Below are 17,357 nucleotides of genomic sequence, written 5' to 3'. Positions count from 1 at the left end.
AGTATACACCGGATAGTCACAGTGCTATCCATTGTTCCATTGTTGTAAATCCTTTGTAAAAAGGGTTCGGCAAACCTCTAACAATGCATTTACAAACTTTGAACAATACGCGGCACCTTCTGGGTCCGGTGTCTAGTAATAAGAATTTCCTTAACCCTTTGGCTGCTACGAGGTTTTTCAATGTCCAAGCGAAAAATGCTAACATTTGTAATTATTTTGAAAAAAAATAAATATAATATTTTTTTTACATACTTACTTCGCCGAACGCTCGTAATTTTTATAATACTTTATATACATTTTTAAGAAGCAGTGCTCTCTCTTTCTGTCTTGCTTTTACATGCGTGCGTGCGAAAGAGATACCTACATATATACACTAAATAAGTTTTGACGATTGTTTTCCGACGCTCTATTTTTTTCAACAATCTATTTTTAGACATCGATGAATCCTTACAACATGCGATATATTCGAAACAGGTAGCGGTCTTTCTCTCTTTCTTTCTTGGTTTTAATTGTGTACGTGTGAGCGAGACACACAAGGATGCGAAGTTTCTAATAATCAAATAATTTTTCAACATGTATCATAAACATTTTGTATGCATTTCAGTTGCATTTGATTGATTGCACGAATTCGTGACGTCTCGTGACCTATATAATTGAAAGCGGATTTCTAATGTTTTTTGCCATTTATTTTAACTCTGCAAAATGATATTGGACAGTGAAAGTGATGAAAGCGAAATAATAGCTCCTCGCCGAGGAACTCGACAAATCAGCAGCTCTACTGATTCTGAAAATTAATTTATCGACAATAATCAATTCCCAAGTAATAACTCCTTATATGACATTGACAACGAACCCGAAATTTACTTTGATGATGAACCCGAAATTGAAGAGCTTTTATTTAAAAAATTGATAAATATTTATAAAGCATGATTGAAAAATAAATATAAATACGTATATAAAAAAAATGTTTCTTGCCACTGATGCGCTGGCGACTCAAAGAAAGTATTGAAATACGACAATTAATGACAACAACAACGATCGTCGTAGCAATCTTCGCCTATTTCAAAACAACGATTTATCGTTGTTGTAGCAGTCAAAGGGTTAAAAGGTAGCGTAAAAGTCCACAATTGCTAAAAGGTATTATATGATATTTTCCAGGAATCGACTCACCATTATCGTGTAAGCAGGTAAATCGAAAAAAAAATGGAATTTTTACATATAAAGTGATAGCATCATATTTGGATCACCCATTAGACATTTTAGTATATTCACTTACATTTACTAAGAGTAATATTTACTAAGCTTTTTGTACAAAAATATAATCACCAAAACATCTATATTTTTTGAATAAGTTAAAAAATAAACAGTAAATAACATTATATAAAATTTAAAATAGAGAGTGTATGATACCTCTATGCGAAAAAATTGAATGCTTTTCGCATTACTACAGCAAGTGCGTTTTTTTTTTTTTTTTTTTTTGAACCTTTCTGTTGGAAAGGGACAAAGCGCGCTCGGTGAGTCGCGCGCGGCTACGGAAATTTTGTGAACACGACAGGCGTGTCGTTAGCACCCAACAGGTTAAGGATCGGATAGTCATTATTAGACTACGGAAGGTGATTAGTAAAGGGCGGATAGGGAGCGTGTTTCCAGGAATCGGGGCGGTTTGGCTCTGTTTACAAAGCTAGAGTGCAAAAAAAAGGTTCAGCGAACCTTTAAAAAAGCACGGCGAACAATTGAACAATGAACGGCGCGCTTTGGGTCCGCTCACTAGTGATTAGGGATGTGGCAAATAATAATATACAGTCAATAATATAACAAATAATAATATACAGTCAATTATATAATAATGTACAGTCCAACAGAACTTTAAGCAAGAAAGCAAATAATGGTTTTCAGTGACGTTAACAATAGCAAAACCTATTTGCCTCGGTCCCTATCTGACATCTATCTCTAGAGAGCAAAAAAAAGGAAAACAATAGAAATTGACAATAGTGAACCCATTTAGCACGCTGAGCGCCGAAACTTAGTCATTATAGCACGATTGAAAAAATGTTCACTTCAGAAGCCGAACTGGACAATGCTTTGTGTGTATTTTTCAAAGAATTATTATAATTTATGAGTACATATAATTTATGAAAACAAAAAGTAATTATTAGTACCAAATCAATGGAATTGTAATTATTAGTACCAAATTAAAAGACATCTAATACTAGTGTTGAATATTTTCTATGAACAGCGAGGACCAAAATTCTCCTAAATAAATAAAAAAATAGGGCATGTTAAGGTTTTTTATATTTACGCTAGCTTTTAGATAGTATTTAATTTATATACTGTGTCACCAATACAGCCCATTGGAAACTTGCCCCTCCCCAAAAGGATACTGTCCCGGTCAAAATCCGATACACGACATATTTACAATTATTGTTCAATCACACAGTTTCAATTTGTTTTCTATACATATAAAACCGGCCATATAGAATTTTTAAAATACGCCTTCGTGAGGTGAAATCTGTGCATACTTATGTACATATACTGATTCATAATATTTTGCTTCTTAAATAGGTCACCATTGATAAAATTCACTCTATGCTAGAGAATAATGTATAGATAGAATGAAAGGGGTTGCAATCTCCCCTTTTGCTAAGTAGATAAGGCCATCGGCCCTCTGATGCTTGGGGTGGTATAGGGAGGGGTTCCGACCGCGAGCATCGTGCTCGACGTCACGTAGGCCCAACGCCTGCACTCTAAATACATACATACATACATATCACAGAGTACATCTGCACCGGGATGTTCACCCGGAGAACTATCGACCGGCTGCCTACCTGCTTGGAACGTGGATGTACCTTCCGTCTGACTGGGACTTCCGTTTCCGTCCAATTATCCGACCTTCGACTCTGAACAATAATAACGTCTTCCTCCAATCGACCAAAAATAAATATGGAACAAAGTTCGTCTATTCGTTGAAATTTACTTTATTAAAATGAACATGCGTGAATTGAACAACATCGGACTAATCAAATCGACGATTTTTTGAAAATATGACTGACTGGTTGAAATGTTTTACTGAAAATTGAAGTTAAACTAAACTGTTTTAACAATTAAAGTACAAATGTATGCGTGTATTTTTAATGGAGGAATATATAATTGAACTTTATTTTATATAAGTACCCTGAACTTCAATTCGGGTACTTTAATTGATGAGAGGCTGATCGGACGATAGTTTGATGCAATCAATTACCTTTTTTTTTATTATAAATAGGAATGACAATAGATGTTTTCCATTCAACAGGAATAAAACCAGAGTTAAATGAAATAAGAAGAGGCTAGTAAAAATAATAAATCAAGGATAGGAGAGGAAAGAAGAAGCTATTTTCAGTAATAAGCACAGTTTTCTTTGAGACTAGACAAAACCTTAGCAATATCCTTATGAGAAAAAAAACCAATATCACAAACCATATTGGAACTGCGAGTGTCACTACTAGTCACCGGATCCAGAAGGTGCCGCGTATTGTTCAAAGGTTGTAAATGCATTGTTAAAGGTTTGCCGAACCTTTTTTACAAAGGATTTACAACAATGGAACAATGGATAGCACTGTGACTATCCTACCTCTAGTCACTACATACAAAGAGACGGCAAATTACCTGATTTTTTTAGTATTTGCTATATATAAGGGATCCGTAATGAGCTCATTTTTACAAGGTTTTTATTAGTTGTCGTTTTCAATACAGGATATTAAGATTAGAGTTGAGATATTTACAGTCCATCCGCTGTAGGATGACACTTACGAAAAACGTAAATGCTGTCCCTTACATCCCATCTCAACCAATAACATTTCGCACGTACAATGTTTTATTGTTTGCATGAAATGCTATTGGTCGAAAGTTGGTATAAGGGACAACAAGTGTGTTTTTCGTAAGTGTCTTGCTACAGCGGATCAACTGTATAAAAGGTTTTAGTGTTACTTGATACAATTGCTAATTCATAATAAATTTCGAATTTCTGATAAGTTATCAGTGATAACTAGTCACCGGAGCCTGAGGGGGCCGTGTAATGTTCAAAGGTTGTAAATGCATTGTTAAAGGTTTGCCGAACAATGGATAGCACTGTGACTATCCTACCTGTATCACTGATAACACTAGTTACTTTATTATTAGCCTTTCTATATTTAGAGTATCCATCAGGTGTATCTAAATAGATTTAACATAAATGTTCCACAGCTTGCGTTTTATTTTAATCAGATTCAAAATATGTTTGTTCATATATTGTTTGTTTTCGGCTTATAAGGTTGAACAAAAGGTATAAATTTATTGATCCCCGAATCTAAGATTTGATAAAAAGAATTCCACTTGAACTGAATATTAGTATCAGATTTCAAAAATTCCCAGTTACAATAATTAAAATAGGAATTTAATTGATCGTAATCAGCAATTTTAAAATTACAAATTTTTGGTTTATTACTTTGATATTTGGGAGAAGACTTTTCATCCCATTGTATCAAATTATTATTAACTACATGATAACCAGTGCCGGTTTTAGGGGGAGGCTGGGTCGGGCGGCGCCCGAAGGCGCCTAGTATGTTGGGGCGCCACTCCATGCACCGAAGGCACTTTAAAATTTAAAATTAGGGCGCCAAAGACCCTAACAATTTTTAGATTAGAGTGCCAAAGGCGAAACTTAAATTGATTATTTCAAATTGAAACTTATCTCCGGTCTACAATGTCACAAAAAATTGCCGGAGGGCGCCATAGGGTGTAAGGCCGGCACTGATGATAACTTACACCTAGTTTTAGGATGATATATGTAGATGAGAGAAAATTATAAGGCCCAACAGATGAACCGATTCGTCTGTTGTAGAAATCGCTACGATACGTACGATATTTAAGTTACATAATTAAATTATGTTATACTCATTTCCAATTTTTATTGTATCAAGGCAAAACTCAAAACATATATATTGTTGTTTATATTATATATATTGTTGTATTGGTAATGTATTCAGAACAGTTTTTAGGCGGTATGAATTATATAATTATTTTACATTACATATTAATTATATATATGTAATATTACATATGAATTATAAAAACTGAATGAAGCTTCTTGGATGAAGCTAGGTGTTTCTACTATTATTATTGAAAATAGAAACATGCCTCCTGCATCGATAGAAGCTACGCGTGTTTCCGATCGTTTAAAGCGACATAATGTCGGAAATAGATCATTTGTCTTTGCGGGAGTCACCAAAGAATGGGGTCACTATTTTAATTTTACGTAATATTTGCACTGATAGATTATTTCCATAATCGCGATCGACCCAATTATTCTAATCATAAGATTTGTCTTTACACTCGTTAATAGGAATTGAACGCCTTCATTCGTGCTAAGGCCATATTTTCCAGTGTTTTGTTATCTTTAAACGCGACTACAGTGTTTCTATAATGTGAAAAATCTCAATAAAGCATACATAAGTTTATGATTTAGTATATTAAAATGAATAAAGTTTGCGTGCTAAGTTTACATATGTATATAGTACTTCTGTTTCTTTGAAACTGGTGTATACGCAATCATTACCCATTCACTCTTGTAATGAAGGTCTTTACAAATCCCTTCCTCCGATTTATCAATTCTTCTATTCTGCAACTAAATTGCACATGTTTAATTTAATATTTAGACATATATTATAGACATACACTTAGAGAAATGTAATATTAATAGAAGTGGCTTTAGGTGTTATTTTGTTGTCAAGTGATATCCACGGACAGATCTAAATAATTTTAGACACAGTCGTATTTGACGCTTGGTGCTCGACGTATGTCTGATAAAACCTTCTCTGTTTTTTACTAACCTCTTATACGTTTCACATTGTTTTTTTATATTACTCGCAAGATGGGCAAGCATTGGTAAAAATTGCACAATACATTCAAAAACACACATATAAACAACATGGGATACATTTTTATAAGTAAATTGATCCGATTGTATTCCGTGCGATGTAGCGTATTTATAGAGACGTACCGCGTAAAATTGACAACAATTATTTATTCGTAAGGGCCCCTCTATGCTTATTACATCTCTCATGATTAAATAGTGACTATATTTTAGGGCTATTCTACTAAACAGCTTGATGCGTATTTTGCTTATCCATACTCTAACGACACAAGTCGATGCTTTGGAATGCAACCTGGTCAGGAACAGTTATTCACTGTGTAGGTCATCAATTGATTGTCTGGTCAAAAAACAAAAAAAAAAATTAAAAAGCTTCAATGAGATTAGTATTTAATCATCTTCTATACGGTTATATAATATATTAAAGTAATTTTTAAGCAGAAAAACTCGCCAACTACATAGTTATTCATCGAGGAATCGTCACATTTGTCGAAAATGTTTTGATCGGATAAATAGCTATAGTGTTAAAACGAGGATTTTGATTTGAAATAAATTGCATCAGTTAGTGACAAAACGATTTTCGTTTTAAAATGGAAACATCAACGTCCCTCTAAATCTGATCTTTGATAAACAACACATGAGCATTACATAGCTTGACCTTGAAACTTTTCGTTACAAATAATGAACGTTTTAACTGCATGTCATCCATTTTGCCAATAATGTGTGGCATGGCGAATATCCGCAGGTGTGTGAATTGTGGGCGCACTCCAGAGCACGTGGGTGCATTGAGGAGGGGCACAGCCCCTGACCGGGGGATCCGCCCCCTCAGCTGTCACTCGTGACCTGGTTTCAGGACGGCCGCCTACGCTCACCGACCACGTGTTTACTATTGCTTACTACTACTGGCAGTCGTAATCGTAAAACCAAATGATAATGTAAAAGTAGTAGAATATGTTGTTTTGCCCCATGACAATTATTCCATAATGTACATACCCTTTAACTCTCTAATAATGTTTTCTGATAATTTCCATTTATTCAATAGTATGCGAACATGATAAAATTTAAATGTAAAACCTTAGTTGCACCGATGGTCAAGTATTTATGTATATCTATCTTCTATATATTAGAAGATAGATATAAATACATATCTACATATGGTTTCTGTAATAAAATCTCCCAAAACGGGAATGAGTGGCATTTGCAACGCAATAATTTCAAGTGCTTTCAAACATTTTCGCGTCTCCACCTGCGTTGTTAGGGTAAAATAAACAAACAATTGAATAATTTCAAATGTGTCCGCTGCCTGCGTTTTTCCGACAAATGGGAACGGGAATTGCATGCGTTATTGTGGCATTGCAACGCATGCCGGGTTCAGCTAGTAATATATAAAATATATATATATATAACAAAATCGTTTTCGAACTAAGAAGTAGAGGTAGGATAGTCACAGTGCTATCCATTGTTCGGCAAACCTTTAACAATGCATTTACAACCTTCGAACAATACACGGCCCCCTCGGGCTCCGGTGACTACTAAGAAGAGGTTAGTAAAAATCAATGTTTGTCTGTGTTACGTATGCGTTCCTATACCATTCAACCGTTTGCGATGAAACGGGAATTGCTTGCGTTATTGTGGCATTGCAACGCATGCCGGGTTCAGCTAGTTGTATATAATAGCAAATATGTATGTAGATTTGATAATGATTTCCCTGTTTTTGAGATATATACAACATCGGTCTCCGTGACGAGCCAGAATGTTAAATTACAGAAAACGCAAATATCGGAAGGCAAAGATCGAAAATCGAAAGACCTTAAGTCGAAAGATAAAAAAAGGTGCATGTAAACGGTACATACTCACTTAATTTGCGCGAACAGGAACAAGAGGAACAGGCTTTTCCTCCCGTATTAATGTGCGCGCGAAGAATACGGGAGGAAAAGCCTGTTCTTCTTGTTCCTGTTGTATCCTGCTCGCGCAAATTAAATGAGTATGTACGTGAGTATCTACCGTTTACCATGCACCCTTTTTTTATCTTTCGACTTAAGATCTTTGCCTTCCGATATTTGTGTTTTCTGTAATTTAACATTTTGGCTCGTCACGTAGACCCGTACAACATACATATGTCAGGCTCCGATCCGATCCCCCCCCCCCCCCCCCCAAATCTGCCGTTCCAGGAAGATGTCCGGCTTGCGCCAACCCCCCCTGGATCTGGGCCTGTATGTAGATGTTCTAGTATTACATATATTTATTTTTAGGAGAGCTATTTATCGTAGAATGACAAAAAACACATGCGAAATAAAGTATAACATAATTTTTTTCCCGTCGGGTGTATATGTACATATGTGTTTATTTTTATAATACATACAATGATTCTGCAACGTATTGTTCTTATTTGAAATCCCGAATTCGATTTAGAGTCAAAAACATCATTACAATAAATTTGCACATCTATAAATTCTCTATACAAAAATCCGCGTTCGCGTATGAGAATACATTATATATGTATTATATTCGTTGCCTGCACACCCCAAGCAGGGCCCCTGGAATAGCATGTTTAAGGGGGAACTTTTTAGTTTCAAAATTGTTTCATCAATATTTTTCACAATTCACACTAAGGTGTCATTATATTGAGAATCACCTGATAAATCATAACGTATTTTCACGAGTTTTAAATAAAGGTCATGGTGTAAAAATAATAGCTAAGGTATCATCGACAAGTTACTACTTGAACATAACTACGAAGTACGAAGACGAAAGACACTTTTCAATTTCGTAATAAATTAAAAAATATATATATCTCGGTGTTGGGCCCCCTCGCGACCTGGGCCCCAGGGCTAGAGCCATGGCTGTCCCCCCGATGCCCGGGCCATGATTATATTATTCGAACGCCATTGTTGCGGTTGTACAAAAATTGTATCAGTGACGTGCAGTGGAAATCTCTCTGTTTCTATCGCAAATGATGCTGTGGCAAGAGGATGCTGTGACGTCATACCGCATCCTCTTGTGTCCTGCTCTTACACACGTACACAGTAAAAGGCTGTGCGACGAAAACAAGGAGAATCTCACCGCACGCCACTGATATGTACATATAATCGATATATGTATATATGTATATCAGTGGCGTGCGGTTATAAAATGCAATGCAGTAGCACCTCGCTTTTGCTCCCCACGAATACTTGATTGCATTACATTCAACAGTGAATTTTGCTTTCCCCTTGCATAAATTGGAAATATCAATTTTTACACCTAATTTGTTAATGTGCGTGTGCATTTTAAGAAGCTGCATTTTCGGAAATTATGTTTTTGCGCTATGCTTTGCGTGCATCACGCAATTTGCAAGTCGATCTCAATTTATTCAAAAAATTTACCTGTATGGTGGGGGGTTCTTATATTAGTTTTTTCTTTTATTTTATAGATGTATTATAGAACAAATCATTCATTTTGAATTGATATACTGCATGCACACTGTGTTCTTGCAAGTCATCGTACCTACTATTCATAAATTCGTTTACAATTCCTTCAAAACTACACCAATTTTGCAGAGGTAAGCGGTTGCATTTCTAGTTTTGTTAGCAATAAACTTAGAAATGTAATAAGTTACAATCTTGAATACAAAAATTGCATTTCCAGTCATCTGTTCGTTTTCAACATTGCAATAGATCGATTTTCATGCGTTCATAATTTCAAGGAAATATCTTGGGATTGTTGTCAGCATCCTGAGCAATTTGTTATTTTGTGCAATGAAGATTGTGCAAGTACTCGCTACACAATAACCGACGCTTTATTTGAAACGAAAACAACGCTGCCACCAATGAAACTTGTGTACATATTTCAATTTGAAATATACGCAGATCTCAAAATGGCGCGTATGTAAGTCCATCCACCCCTCATCGATTTAATGAGCCCTTGGACCACCCTCTCCACTCCGATCTCGTTGCTTCAGCTTTTTGTCCTCCTCCCCATTGGCTTTACTCTCACTTGCAGCCCTTGCCGAAACGGCTTTCACCCTCCCCCCATGCAACACGAGCGCCCCTCTACTATCCAGAACCTAATCTTTCTGAATTTGGGTCGACCCAGATCGATCCATTCATGAATGCACTGTCAAATTGGATGCTTCTTTTGGTAAATTAAATATGACACTGGACCCCGATTAGAATTTAAACGTCTCAAAAATTGTGTACTATATTTGCATACTAAACACCTTCTATATATGTATGTACATCAAAGTTAGAATATTTTAGTACTCGTATATTATACGAGTACATTTTGTTCGTTTACAATTTCGTTTAGCGATGACCACTTTCCGACATTCGAATGTCCTTCAAAAGAGGTGATATCCTCGTGGTCAAACACCCGGTTAATTACCTTAGAACAGGGCAATAATCAACGATACGCACCAATAGATATCTAATAAGTGATAACCAAACAAATCAAAGTTTTGAACTTTGTCAATCTTTGATTTTCGTTGACAAAATTACAAATTCCAAAGTTCTTGGAATTTAACCTTGACAAAAATGCAGTTTGGTGTTGATTTACATTAGAATGCACAATAGCGCAACGGCAACGTCGTTCTTCGCTCTGGAGGCCAATCAGTTCAGTTGAGTAACAATCTGCAACTTCTCTCTCTTTCTTTCAATATCTTAGCGGTGCAACGTTCTGCTGCACATGACATACATATGTAATTGTTTCTAATGCATTTTAGAACAATAAACATTAAATAACAAATATGCATCGAAAAGCAGAGTGTTAATAGCCCTTTTTTTTAATAAACATAAACTTTCTATTATCAGGCTGACGTTTTCCACCTGTTGATATATTCGATTAATATACACGCTCGTGCTCAAGCAGGTGTATTGTCAGGTGGCGTTTTGTCAGCTGTTGCAGTTTTTATTGGTAGTTGAACTTGTTTCATGCCATCATCTCCCCTATGTCAATTATGGATGAAAGCTGTACATTTTTCTTAGATAATGTATAGAAACATAAAAAAGTATTTTATCGTGCTGTGTTTATTATATAAATTCTTAGAGTTTTTAATTAATAAAACTTTATTTTAAAAATAGTATTAGAGCTTAAGACAACTTTTTGTGATTTTGTATAATTAGGGGTTAATTACTTAAAAATACAATGAATGCAATGTGAAGTATGTACATATATGGACCTCGTGAAATGCAATATTGCATGTACTATATACAACGTAAATCACCTTGTGGAATTGAATTGTCTAGGTCTATCAAGGCATTGCAACAAGTTTTGTACTGTTGGCCATCATTCTCACGAGCAGCTGAAGCTCACTTACGGCTTGGGTTGATGTTCAAAGCACTCGATCAATGGGCACCAGCTATAAAACATTTACAATTAGCTCTCCTTGAATCTTCAGACACAACGTTCACTAAGCTAGATGGTTTGTTAATGGAATACATATGTGCAATAAGACATTACTAAACGTTTAAATTTAAACAACAATTGACACATTTACAATTACACAAGTATACAGTATATGAATCTAAATAATTTAGTGATGTAAAATATTTATCTTTACAGTGAGGTTTCATATAGCACATACTTATGAGATACAAGGGAAGAGCAAGACAGCTCGGGACTCATACGAATCTATTCTTAAAGAATCCAACCTTTCTGTGTCTTTGAAAGCTGATGTTTGCAGGCAGCTAGGTATGAATTATAAATATGATGGTGTGTGGAATATTTACGATATCCAGGTGTTATTAAATTTGTCTTGTGTATTTCAGGATGGTTGTATCAATGTGTACCCGCATTAGGTGAACGACAGCACCGTGAACGTGCAGCGGCATTGTGTTTGCAGCGGTCAGTAGGTGCAGAGCCTGCTAGTGGACAAGGGCTCTACCTGCTCGGCCGCTGTTTTGCCGCACAGGGCAAAGTTCACGACGCTTTTATTGCATATAGAAATTCTGTGGAAAAATCAGAAGGCAACGCAGATACATGGTGCTCCATTGGGTGATTACAGAAATAATAATTACATGACAATTATTCTCATTATAGATTGTAATGGTTAGTTTTATAATTTGGCAATGCAATTATACAGGGTACTATATCAGCAACAAAATCAGCCTATGGATGCGCTGCAAGCGTACATTTGTGCGGTGCAACTTGACAAGTGTCACTCAGCTGCTTGGACTAATCTCGGAATTCTATATGAGAGCTGCCTAATGGCGCGAGATGCTTTTGCATGCTATCTGAATGGTTCGCCTACTCAATTGGGAAAATCACACCGGGGTGGCCCGGTAGCTCAACGTATAAATTTTCTAAAAGGCCACCTAGCACAAGCGCCAATGCCTTCTATCACTAGCAAGTAAGTCATTTTTAACTTTATTTAAAACTATAGGCAGGTTAAAAAATGCAGTTTTCGGCATTGATCAAATTTGTGTTTTTGGTTAATTTAAACCACATAAATTTCAAGCAATTACTTATCTTCCATCATTATTATTAATAATATATTTGCATATCTTTATGCTGCCCAGTGTTGAAGTCTAAATTGATAGAATGAAAAAGGTTAGTTAATTCAATTGTAAATGTATACGGATAATTTAAAAAAGATGTTATTTGGTTTGATTATTCAATTGGTTGGTGGAAGCTATTTGCTTTTTATTTATTTGGAAACTAATTATATTAAAAATATAAACTGTAAACATGTGATATTAAATTGTATTTCTATTTTAGAAGAAGACAGCTCCCTTCTATTGAAGAGGCATGGAATCTTCCTATATCAGCCGAGATGTCATCGAGACATCCCAAACCTCATCAAGTAATTAGAAATTATACTTTATAATTTGACAAATTTATTCTAATATTATTCCACTAAAATTTTGTAAATACAAATATATATATATATATGTATATATTTTTTTTTTTTACTCCAGTCCGGGGCTGGCGCACCACCGCCTTATCCAGTAAAACGACCCAGGGGAGATGGCATAAACATTTCTGGTCCTGTTCCAGCAAATCCTGTCGTGCCTCTAACACCAAATCTTACTCCGCAACAAATGCAAATGTTGCAACATTTGCAACAAAATGCCCCAAATCTTACACCCAATCAACAAGTAAATTATTTTTCTTTTTTCTGTTACAATTATAAATACGTATTATAGTTTTATCTGATTGCCAATAAATTAATTTTATTTAGGTGCTTTTACAACAGTTGGTTGGACAATATCGATTAATGCAACAAGCGCGACTTAGAGGACAGCAACCTCAACAACAACAACCTTCACAACAACCTCAACCTACGCATCCATCACCAACCCCATCAATACAACCGCTACAACCTCCATCTACTATATCTCAAAATGTTGTAAGTAATTAATATTAATAAAGAGTAAAATAAAATTAAAAATTTCTTAATTGTCTAAATTTCGTCATTTGTTAAAGGATGTAAAGCCCAATGTCCAAGACGTTACAAGTGAAACTGTTCTGACCGAATCAATAGCTGAAGATCTTTTGAAGCATCTCTCTCAGGAGCCAAAAGTCAAACATGAAGTCCTACAAGGTTAGTTGTCAGGCATTTTTGAATATGTACTATATATTTTTATAGAAAATTAAATCCTTAATATTCATTCAATATTCTAATAATTCTAATATTTCATATATTAGTGATATGTTTTATGAATTCTTATGTTATTGATGATGTACATACATATATGCTAAAAGATCCATCCTAACCTCAGATTGGATCATCACTACACTATGATAGTTCCACTTCTCTCCCTTATCATTCCACCAAGAGACACCAATGTGTTGCAAATAATAGAGGAATTATATCTTATTTGGTTTATAATTTATTTTATTAAAATTATGTTATTAATTTCAGATGGAACAAATAATGCTGATGTTAAGCCAGAAATCAAAGTGGAAAAACCTGAAAACAGATCTGTTTCAGCGGCCTCCTTAAGTCTGTTACCAAAAGGAAAAGAACCAGTGGTTAAGTTAGAACCCTTGAAACCAGATGCCCTTAAATTACAAGAGTATAACATTAACATGACGTCAAAACAAATTGCAGTGCAGGCTGGCAAGTATGGAAAATAACTATTATTTATTATATTAACCACAGTGTAACTTACTGGTTGAACCTCAAACCTACCACTAAGTATCATAAGTATATGTACATACTGCTGTTAATTATATGTATAATTTATTTAATATGTATAATTATAAAATCCAGATATACCATCTCTTGTCAGTGTTTGCCAATTTAACTGAATAATTATTGAGATGTTTTTTATTTGTTTATAATTGAGAATGCCTTTGAAAAACCACTACAACCACTAAAACTAAGTTTTAACTAATAATTTACATTTATTATATCAAATATTTGATCATTTTTTATTTACAGGGAAAGTTCTTTGGTAGCATGTGGCGCATGGAATATTTTGGGTGATGGACATGGTCCTCCAGCTCCTCCTTTATGTCCACCAACGCGTTTAACGCCTCAACAATTAACACCTCCAACTCCATCAGTATATTTAGAATCTAAAAAAGATGCCTTTTCACCCCAATTACAAGATTTTTGTCTTAAACATCCAATAGCAGTTATTCGAGGAATTGCTGGTGCTTTAAAATTAGGTGTGTATTAAAAATACTTTTTTTTTAGTTTTAAGACATTTCATCCCACAACCATTTCGTTGTATATTTATACGCTATGATTTATTGTTTTGTCAATAAAATAAAGCTAGAAAGTTTTCAATTAATTATGTTAAAAAACACTAATTTATGTATGCTTCAAAAAATCATTGCTCCAAATATTTGAATAACGGTTTCAGTATATATTTCAAAAAGTACAGTCAATATAAAAATTAAAGATTAATATTGTGGATAAAAAAAATATTTGCATGAAATCTGGATACCATTTTTTTATATGAATTTATATAAAATATACTAATATGTGTGATTTTAATTTATAGATTTGGGATTATTTTCAACAAAAAACCTTGTAGAAGCGTGGCCTGAGCATACGGTAGAAGTTAGAACTCAGGTACATCAATCGGCTGATGAAAACTGGGATCAACAGGGAGAAAAAAGGGTATGGGCCTGCGTATCACATCGGTCGCATACAACTGTACATAAATATGCGCAATATCAAGCTAGCAGTTTTCAAGATAGTTTGAAGGTGCAGTTTTTGGTTAAATTAACTGTGTGAAATGATTGATAATATCTTGTTTAACTTACATAATTTCTATATGCACTACAGGAAGAACGGGATAAAGCAGCTGGTGGTGTTACTAGCAATATGAGTGATTCTGATTCTAAAGATTCTACAGGTCCCAATGGCAAAAAGAAGAAAGGCGTAAACAAATACAATGGAAATAAAATGCTAAGGTTGCTTTCTTTTTTTTAATATATGTATATAGTATGTGTATATCTTGCGAATAATTATAATACCTAAACTTATATAGATTTGGAACCAATGTGGATCTTTCTGATGAACGAAAATGGCGCCCACAATTGCAAGAACTGATGAAACTACCCGCCTTTACACGCGTTGTTTCAGCAGCTAACATGTTGTCTCATGTTGGACATGTAATCTTGGGGATGAACACTGTCCAATTGTACATGAAGGTAAATCACGACTGTATTTAAGGTCTTTTATTTTTTAATTAAAGTATTATTGTTCCACACTATTTCTTACTTTCGTTTTTTTTTTAATGTGTAACTATTTTTTCCAGGTGCCAGGTTCTCGAACTCCAGGTCATCAAGAAAATAATAACTTTTGTTCGATAAACATTAACATTGGTCCTGGAGAATGTGAATGGTTTGGTGTACCTGATGCATATTGGGGTGGCGTACAAGCTCTTTGTGAACAAAACAGTTTGAGTTATCTTCATGGTTCTTGGTGGCCAGCTTTAGATGACTTACAAGCAGCAAACATACCAGTATACCGCTTTACACAACGTCCCGGTGATCTTGTTTGGGTCAATGCTGGTTAGTATTTGAGCTCAATTGCATACAATTATAACATCTAAACATTGCATACGATAAAATTGATTTGAAACTTAGACTTTCGAAATAGTGCGAAACGTAACATAAAATAATTCAATTTTTTTATAGGATGTGTTCATTGGGTTCAAGCAATTGGATGGTGTAATAATATAGCATGGAACGTTGGTCCTTTGACAGCTAGACAATATTCTCTCGCTTTAGAGCGATATGAGTGGAATAAATTGCAAGCATTTAAATCAATTGTACCCATGGTGCATTTGTCATGGAATCTTGCGAGGAATATAAAAGTGGCCGACAAACATATGTTCAAATTAATTAAGTAAGTATAATACTTTTTATAAAGCTTTTTGATTTTTGTATATATTTTTACATATACTTTTATTTTATTTCAGAACTTGTTTACTACAAACATTACGTCAAACGGTGTGTAGCTTAGAGTTTGTAAAATCTCGTGAAATAGAAGTTCGTTTTCATGGTCGGGCAAAGAATGAAGCGTCCCATTATTGTGGACAGTGTGAACAAGAGGTTTGGAATGTCTTGCTGATCCGAGAACAGGAAAAACGTCACGTTGTACATTGTCTCAGTTGTGCTCGGCGAAGTTCACCCACATTGTCGGGTTTCGTCTGTCTTGAAGAATATCATCTTGAAGATTTAATGCGTACATTCGATGCCTTTGTAACACATTCTGCAACATCGATAGAAAATTCTTAATTTTAGATACTATCTTCCATTTTTATTGTAGAATCAACACTCAGCAATAATTAATTGTTTAGTGGTATTCAATCAATTATTTGATGTGATATAAAAAACTTTTTGTTAAAATTATATTAAATTTAATTTTGATTTCTAATTGGGTGATTCCACGACATTTGTAATATACGTTTTTTAGATTAATGATGATTCTTAGATTTAATTATTAGGTGATGTATTTAAATTGAGATCATTATAATTAGAGTTTATTTTATTGAATGATTTTGTAATTATTGTATTTTCTTTTAATGAGTGTATAGTTGAAAATATTAATGAATTTATTTCTTAAATTATGTGTATTATATTATTTAATATTTGAAATGTTTATATTTGTTCATATTTAATTATTAAGTGGATCAGAGACTTTATAGACTTTATCGATATTTATCTATTCATAGTAGTAGTTTCGATTAGTATAATTTTTTCCCCGTTTCATTAGATTTAATTATATTAATGAATTTTTCATGCATATGATATTTTTGAAAGTGATAAAAACTATATTAGTTATGCATCCTTTCATTTATCTTGTATGCGTGTTTGATTTCTTTTATTTTTACAAAATAATATTTTAGGTCAATTTTTAATTACATAAATTCATATTTTTAAGTATGTTGAGGCATCATCACAGATCTCATAAATTTAGGTCTAATCATTAAATAGATTGCAGCAATAGGATTGTTTTAGAAGCTTTAATGCAACTAATTATATATACGAATAAAATTTGTATGTATGTAAAATACAAATTTTGAATAGT

General features: G+C 34.2%; 1 protein-coding gene across 1 annotated transcript in view; it reads left to right on the top strand.

Moving 5' to 3' along the window:
* Positions 1–17,357, top strand: part of Utx (Utx histone demethylase) — a 69,252-nt gene extending 51,895 nt beyond the window's left edge. Inside the window, exons 4-19 of the mRNA XM_077431106.1 lie at positions 11,110–11,285; positions 11,426–11,554; positions 11,632–11,857; positions 11,946–12,212; positions 12,581–12,665; positions 12,781–12,960; positions 13,044–13,211; positions 13,289–13,406; positions 13,728–13,929; positions 14,250–14,479; positions 14,818–15,023; positions 15,105–15,232; positions 15,310–15,472; positions 15,580–15,835; positions 15,962–16,172; positions 16,246–17,357. Coding sequence (XP_077287232.1) covers positions 11,110–11,285; positions 11,426–11,554; positions 11,632–11,857; positions 11,946–12,212; positions 12,581–12,665; positions 12,781–12,960; positions 13,044–13,211; positions 13,289–13,406; positions 13,728–13,929; positions 14,250–14,479; positions 14,818–15,023; positions 15,105–15,232; positions 15,310–15,472; positions 15,580–15,835; positions 15,962–16,172; positions 16,246–16,564 — 3,064 coding nt within the window. The 3' untranslated portion in view covers positions 16,565–17,357. The remainder of the gene's footprint in view (positions 1–11,109; positions 11,286–11,425; positions 11,555–11,631; positions 11,858–11,945; positions 12,213–12,580; positions 12,666–12,780; positions 12,961–13,043; positions 13,212–13,288; positions 13,407–13,727; positions 13,930–14,249; positions 14,480–14,817; positions 15,024–15,104; positions 15,233–15,309; positions 15,473–15,579; positions 15,836–15,961; positions 16,173–16,245) is intronic.

Source organism: Arctopsyche grandis, chromosome 1 (assembly GCF_051622035.1).
Source record: "Arctopsyche grandis isolate Sample6627 chromosome 1, ASM5162203v2, whole genome shotgun sequence".
NCBI lineage: Eukaryota > Metazoa > Arthropoda > Insecta > Trichoptera > Hydropsychidae > Arctopsyche > Arctopsyche grandis.
Note: the sequence above shows the minus strand (reverse complement) of the source record. Positions and strands in the feature narration are given on the sequence as shown.